Source organism: Sinocyclocheilus anshuiensis, unplaced genomic scaffold (assembly GCF_001515605.1).
Source record: "Sinocyclocheilus anshuiensis isolate Anshui unplaced genomic scaffold, SAMN03320099.WGS_v1.1 scaffold2925, whole genome shotgun sequence".
NCBI lineage: Eukaryota > Metazoa > Chordata > Actinopteri > Cypriniformes > Cyprinidae > Sinocyclocheilus > Sinocyclocheilus anshuiensis.
Window position 1 is genome coordinate 310,979 of NW_015539170.1, and position 2,841 is coordinate 313,819.

Genomic DNA, 2,841 nt, shown 5'->3' on the forward strand with positions numbered 1-2,841 from the left:
CACAGCGGCCTAGCGTGAGGGGAAGCCCTGGCTTAGCGTGAGCTGAGGCCGGGCTAGAGTGAGCTGAAGCCGGGCTAGCGTGAGTAGAAGCCCCGGCTTAGCGTGAGCTGAGGCCGGGCTAGAGTAAGCTGAGGCGGCGGGGTCGAGATCATATGACCCCTTTAAAATCCTCAAACATAAATTCTGAGATTTTAAATCCCAGACTAGTCTCAAATTTCTTGGACCCCATATACACACTGAATACACTCAAGCTGTTTCAATTTTCTGCCCAGAACTGCTATTAATGACTGCAGAGTTTCCGACCAATGGAAGCTAATATGTGAAACTCTGTTATAGGAAATCCTGTGTGTGTGTGTGTGTGTGTGTGTGTGTGTGTATATGTGTGTGTGTGTGTGTGTGTGTGTGAGGTCCATCAGCATAGGGTTATTTAGAGCATTAAGTGAAGTGGCCCGGGGCCAGTGGGCAGACTGAGGCAGCATGTGAGATCTGTTAGATTTATGTCAAAACCTGGTGGGACAGAGGCAGTCTGCTGCCAAGAGCGGCACGTCTGCGTTGTGAACCCATCTGAACTGAGACATTAGTAGTGCTGGTTGCTATGGAAAGCATCCCTATTCCTATTGCTCATCAAAAGGAGAGGTATGCTACTGCTTGTCTAAGCAATTCCAACAGTGTTCAAGGTAGGGATGTCCTTGGTAGGGATGTAACGATTCAGTCAACTCACGCGATATGAGTCTCCATACTAATTTCACGATACAATTTTCTCACAATTTTTTTAACAAAATGAAATTTAAGAAAAATTATAAATGAAAAGGTGTTCTTTTATTATTGATTGGAAAAAATGCTTCGCATTTCTTTGTGAAAGTTAATTTTGTCAAATATCAAAACTAATTAGAAATTTTAAAACAAAACCCAAATCAAATATATAAATAACACAAATAAAAGAAATCTCTTCATATAAACTCTTCATATTTTAATCACGATCCAAATAAAGATGCTGCATACATGCAGCATGAGCTATTTTAATCTAAATTAGATTGTATAATTTCAAAATTTGAAACAAAAACAGAATGGTCTAAATTTAGTTTTGTAAAACTATACTACATAAAACATATCTGCATGAAACAACAACAGTAGACTAGCTGAATGAGATGCAAATTCACTCTCTGACAGCAGGTGGCGCTTATGGACCAGCAGCTATACAGCGTTTCCTAGGTTGCCGCTGTAAACAAAGCAGCACTGTTCTTATGAACACTACTTTAATATGCATTATATACAGAGGCAAGATGAAAAGAAAATACCATCTAAACTTTTCTAAAGACAGTCAGTTCCCTTAGAGATACACTCCTATAAACTCCTACCCCCAATTGTATCGCGATTCGTTTAACATCTCAACCGATTTGAATTGTCTCATATATGTATCAATTTTCAACCGGCTCTGGGTGCATCGTTACACCCCTAGTCCTTGGTAACAACACCCTGGTAACCACCCAAAGCTGCTAACCACCACTTTGAACACCTTAGTAATATCAGTAGCATTGTGGGTCATCATTTTTCTTTGTCGTTTGACTTTCTCTCCTGTTTCCCTGGTTCGGATTAGTTTAATAAACAGAAAATAAAGAGAGTTCTCTAACCGTCTCCATTCTCTGCATATCACTGTCTCCAGCATTCAGATGTGCAGTCGTGTGCAAGCTTTTTTCCGCTAAGGGTTCAGTTTTAATTTGCCTTAAGTGGCTGTTTCTGAGATGGGAATAAAAACACAAGAGAGCTCATGCCTCAGTGACTCAGCATCTTGCCTCACATTTATGCTCAACTAAACCCAACAAGAGCTGCCTCTCTGAGCCTCGAGATCTGATATTAGTCTAATCGTATCGCTACAGAGCTGTTACTGTGTTTCGTTATGGACTTTGTCTTATGGATTAAAGTTCTGCTATCAAAGTAACCTCCAGTTAGAGCTACGATGATTGCTAATAAGCAGGATTAATGACATATTGTATCACTGCACTGTCAGCTTTATTTAAAGCTAGATTTTTGCATTTTCACATGCATTTTTGCACGTTTGCCCATGCACAACTTGCTACCATAATGTTCTGGTTGGTTGTTCGAATCCTACAACGGTTGTTCTGGGTGGGCATCATTCATGTCCATAGCAAAAGTAATGGCGGACGAGTCACACCCAACTTCAGTTCAAGGGGAATTTAATTTCCATCCATGTTTTCTTGTCTCTTTCCTCAGCTCCTTGTCACATCGATTACCTCCAGCCTCCCCGTCCACCCACAGCATTTCTGGGGCCGGGGCCTCCAGCTCCACATCTTCCGAGCGTTCTCGGTTGACGAGGGGCTCTACCATCCGCAGCACCTTCCACGGGGGTCAGCTCCGGGACCACCGGCCTCCCACCCACGCACCCCCCACCTCACCCACCCTCTCCCACGAAGCCAGTCCTCTTCCCCACTCCCGTAGCCGTGCCACAACAAACCTGTTCACTAAGCTGACCTCAAAACTTACCCGCAGGTAAGAAGAGAGCGACGGTTTCATCTTGTAAACCATAATGACTAAGAATATTATAGATAAAAATAGATCCAAATAAATCAAGTTCCACACCATCAGTTCGCTCTTTCCAAATATTCCACCTATTAGAGTTAGCATTGTGCTGTCTGAGGATGTTTTTATGGCCTGTTCACACTGAAGAACGATAACTATAAACATAACTATAAGGATTAATGCAAAGTTCTGTCATGAAACTCTAGATGGCGCAGGCTGATAGGTTCTAACTCAATCTGATATAATGAGATCATTATTCACATGGTGCAGCTGATTGGTTCTTTTTGTATCAGCAGCCACTGA

General features: G+C 42.2%; 1 protein-coding gene across 2 annotated transcripts in view; it reads left to right on the plus strand.

The window, feature by feature from the left end:
- LOC107683822 (MAP/microtubule affinity-regulating kinase 4-like) overlaps window positions 1-2,841 on the plus strand; it is a 62,307-nt gene that overhangs the window by 52,799 nt on the left and 6,667 nt on the right. For both annotated transcript variants that reach the window (XM_016479866.1, XM_016479867.1), the window contains one exon: window positions 2,233-2,508. In XM_016479866.1, the coding sequence (XP_016335352.1) occupies window positions 2,233-2,508 (276 nt within the window). The remainder of the gene's footprint in view (window positions 1-2,232; window positions 2,509-2,841) is intronic.